The sequence below is a fragment of the Gossypium arboreum genome, chromosome 11 (genome assembly GCF_025698485.1).
Source record: "Gossypium arboreum isolate Shixiya-1 chromosome 11, ASM2569848v2, whole genome shotgun sequence".
Classification (NCBI taxonomy): Eukaryota; Viridiplantae; Streptophyta; class Magnoliopsida; order Malvales; family Malvaceae; genus Gossypium; species Gossypium arboreum.
This window is the reverse complement of record NC_069080.1, coordinates 109,851,010-109,853,752: the sequence shown is the minus strand read 5'-3', so window position 1 is coordinate 109,853,752 and position 2,743 is coordinate 109,851,010. Positions and strand designations below refer to the sequence as shown.

Below are 2,743 nucleotides of genomic sequence, written 5' to 3'. Positions count from 1 at the left end.
GTTTGGTTTTTAACTTTGTTTTTAATTTTATTTTTGAACTAAATATTTGTTAAGAAGGTTTTCTTTTATGGACATTTGAGTTTTGATTATGGTATCGAAATAGATAATCATTGTCCTATTCTCAAACGTGTGTAGATGACATGATTGTTGGTATATATTTTAGGGATAGATCACATGATTATTGGCCAGTGCTATCAAATTCTAAATTCATTGGTTTTTAAATTTAGAAAGGAGAAATTGATATTATTCGTGAAATCAGAAGTCGAAATTGTGGTTTTTGGTAACCTATAATAGTCCCTATCAATTGGTATTTGTTTTGCGGAGCGCATTTAACTTTGAAAGACTTATAGTTACTAAAAACGACAATTCTATTTTATACTTTTAAAATACAAGAAGTGTAACGCAAAGTCTCCATATAGTGTAAGTTCATTGGTAGACAAGGGACAAAATCTCCATTTCATAGTCATTTCTCATTGCTAGTCAAAACATTTTTAGATGGAACAAAAAGAAATAAATCACTAGACTAACTATATAAACATGAAATCCCTTCCTTTTAAAACACAAAGCGATAAAAATTTCATGTTGCACAAGCTGGTACCAAGCAGGAAAAGAATCCTGGCATCTTCTTCTGCATTCCATAACAAAATAAACATGTAAGAATAGAGCATAACCAGATAGGTCATAGTTAAGAGTTTAAATTTTAATATACGTGACCCTTCTTTATCATTAGAAGAAAAGAATGAATGGCTCAAGGAAACCATGGGTTGGGTAATACAACAAATTAGAAAGAGATGGGAAACCTTTCAGCTACTAAACCTTGGCCTAAGTTTTTAAGGAAAAAACAACCCCCACAAATATTTCTTTATGATTAATTAATTTATAGCGGAATTTGAGGGGGGTTTTCAAACTTGGAATGGGATGACAAAGGACTTGTGTGTTGACAAGAAATCAATGTTTCCCTCATTATATGTCCATGTGAACAGATTCAAGCCGGTGCCCTTTGAAGGAATTGGACTATCATGTGATTTTTTTTTTATACAATGGAATCTTAAATTTATTTAAACTATCACACAGGCATAGTATGCCTGTAAATCCATCCCATGACTTCAGAGATATAGTAAACGTTCTTGACCAATAGATTAAATGTTGGATTCAAAGTGATACATTTAATTTATTACCTACTTATACTCACATTAAAAAAATAAAGATAAAAGAAGAGATCGGGAAGAGGACATACTCGCTTGGAAGAGTGAAGGAGCTCAGGGGGGATTTTGTAGAGATCTTCATCAACAGGTTTAGGAGGTCGAACAGGTAATCTCTTGGGAATAGGAGGTGGAAAGGCATCGTATTTGAGGTGCTTACTATTGCTGCTTGTAGTGTTGTCATTATTAATTGACAAAGACAGATGGTGGTGGGGATTTTGGTAGTATTTCCTTGGCGGTTCAGTCACGTCACATACTCTCCCCGCCTTCTTTTGCTCCTTAACATGCGCTCCTCCCTTTTCCCTTACCCTACTCGCCTGCTGCATACCACCGCCCATCTCCATTATTATCAGTGCCACTAAATCATATTTTCATATTAAATAATAATAATAAATTCTGCAAGATGCAAGGTAGATTTCGGGAAAAGGTTGCAGTGTTGTGTACTAACACTGTTGCCTAGATAAGAAAAGTTCCCAGAAAAAGGCTTGAAGACAGATTAGTGCTTTATTACTTCTCCAAGTCCCCACTGTACAAAGTTTCGGTGGAAATTTCAGAAATGATTCTTTTTTTTTTCTTTTGTTCAAACTTGGGGTTTTCTACATCAACAAACATGACAAATTCTACAACTTTATTAAAATTTAATTAACTGACCTTTCTAGGAGGAGCAAGATTACGAGAATGTTTCCTTGAATTAGCTGTTTCATACAAGTCATGAGCAGCAACATAAGGGTTAGATTCTCCAGATGAAGAGCTGAAACGAATCAAACCCGCTTGTCTAGCGCATTCGAAGTACTGAGTTATAGGCAGCTCATTTGCATTGTCCCAGTCTCCAAATGCTGGTATCTGCCCGCTTCTCTTGCAATATTCCTAAAAACAAACCCAATAAGAGAATTAGTTAAACAATAGATCCATTCAAGATTCAAAGACTTGTTTAAGAAAAAGAAAAGAACAACTTACATCCATTGTTGGAGGTTATGAGTGACAGTTGACTAATGACGAAGAGTGAAGCTTGAAAGGGTTGTGTTGTTTAAAAGAGAATGAAGAGTGCAAAAAGGTAAATAAAAGATATAGGGATTCTGAAGAAAGCTACAGCAGATATAAATTCTGCTTCAGAATTACTTACTTAGAAGAAGAGAATCTGCAGATAAAAGATAAGAGTTTCTGAGCCTTTGAAACACATTTATATCATAAAAACAGCTAAATAAATCAATAAATAGAAGGAGAGTATAGCTTAAAAATAATAATAATAAGACCGAGAAATCTACAATTAGGGGCTTTGTTTGTCAACTTTTTCGCATTATAATAATGGGTTTTTTTGTTTGTTTAATAGTTTCACGCGGCAAAGTCAGAAAAATGGGACCCTTAACAATGCAGGCTGAGTGTGTTCACAGTTCACTTGGATATAGGGGAGTTGTTAAACTGTTATAAAAAGTGGGTGAGGTTGCAGATTGCAGTGTCCTGTAAAGCCAATTTTTTTGGGTTATCAAAGATTTGTTTTTCTTTTTATATTCATATATATTGGACAAATAAAGATCTGAAAA

At 34.2% G+C, this 2,743-nt stretch overlaps 1 protein-coding gene across 2 annotated transcripts; it reads right to left on the bottom strand.

Moving 5' to 3' along the window:
* Window positions 1-350: 350 nt before the first annotated feature.
* LOC108472544 (uncharacterized) lies at window positions 351-2,533 on the bottom strand. 2 transcript variants are annotated; one of them, XM_017774083.2, is made up of 4 exons: window positions 2,160-2,533; window positions 1,854-2,069; window positions 1,238-1,522; window positions 351-628 (listed from the first exon to the last, which is right to left on the bottom strand). In XM_017774083.2, the coding sequence occupies exons 1-4, from the start codon at window positions 2,163-2,165 to the stop codon at window positions 578-580; spliced, it is 558 nt and encodes a 185-aa protein (XP_017629572.1). In that variant the 5' UTR covers window positions 2,166-2,533; the 3' UTR covers window positions 351-577. The 2 variants fall into 2 exon arrangements, with proteins under 2 accessions (XP_017629572.1, XP_017629573.1); XM_017774084.2 differs by having other exon boundaries at window positions 1,238-1,519; window positions 2,160-2,518.
* Between the last annotated feature and the right edge of the window lie 210 nt (window positions 2,534-2,743).

Excerpts from the sequence above, each read along its gene's own strand:
- LOC108472544 (XM_017774083.2), bottom strand. Across the intron at positions 1,523-1,853 it reads ATCTTGCTCCTCCTAGAAAG|CAGGCGAGTAGGGTAAGGGA; the intron begins GTCAGTTAATTA and ends GGTGGTATGCAG. Across the intron at positions 629-1,237 it reads TCCTTCACTCTTCCAAGCGA|AAGAAGATGCCAGGATTCTT; the intron begins GTATGTCCTCTT and ends TATGGAATGCAG.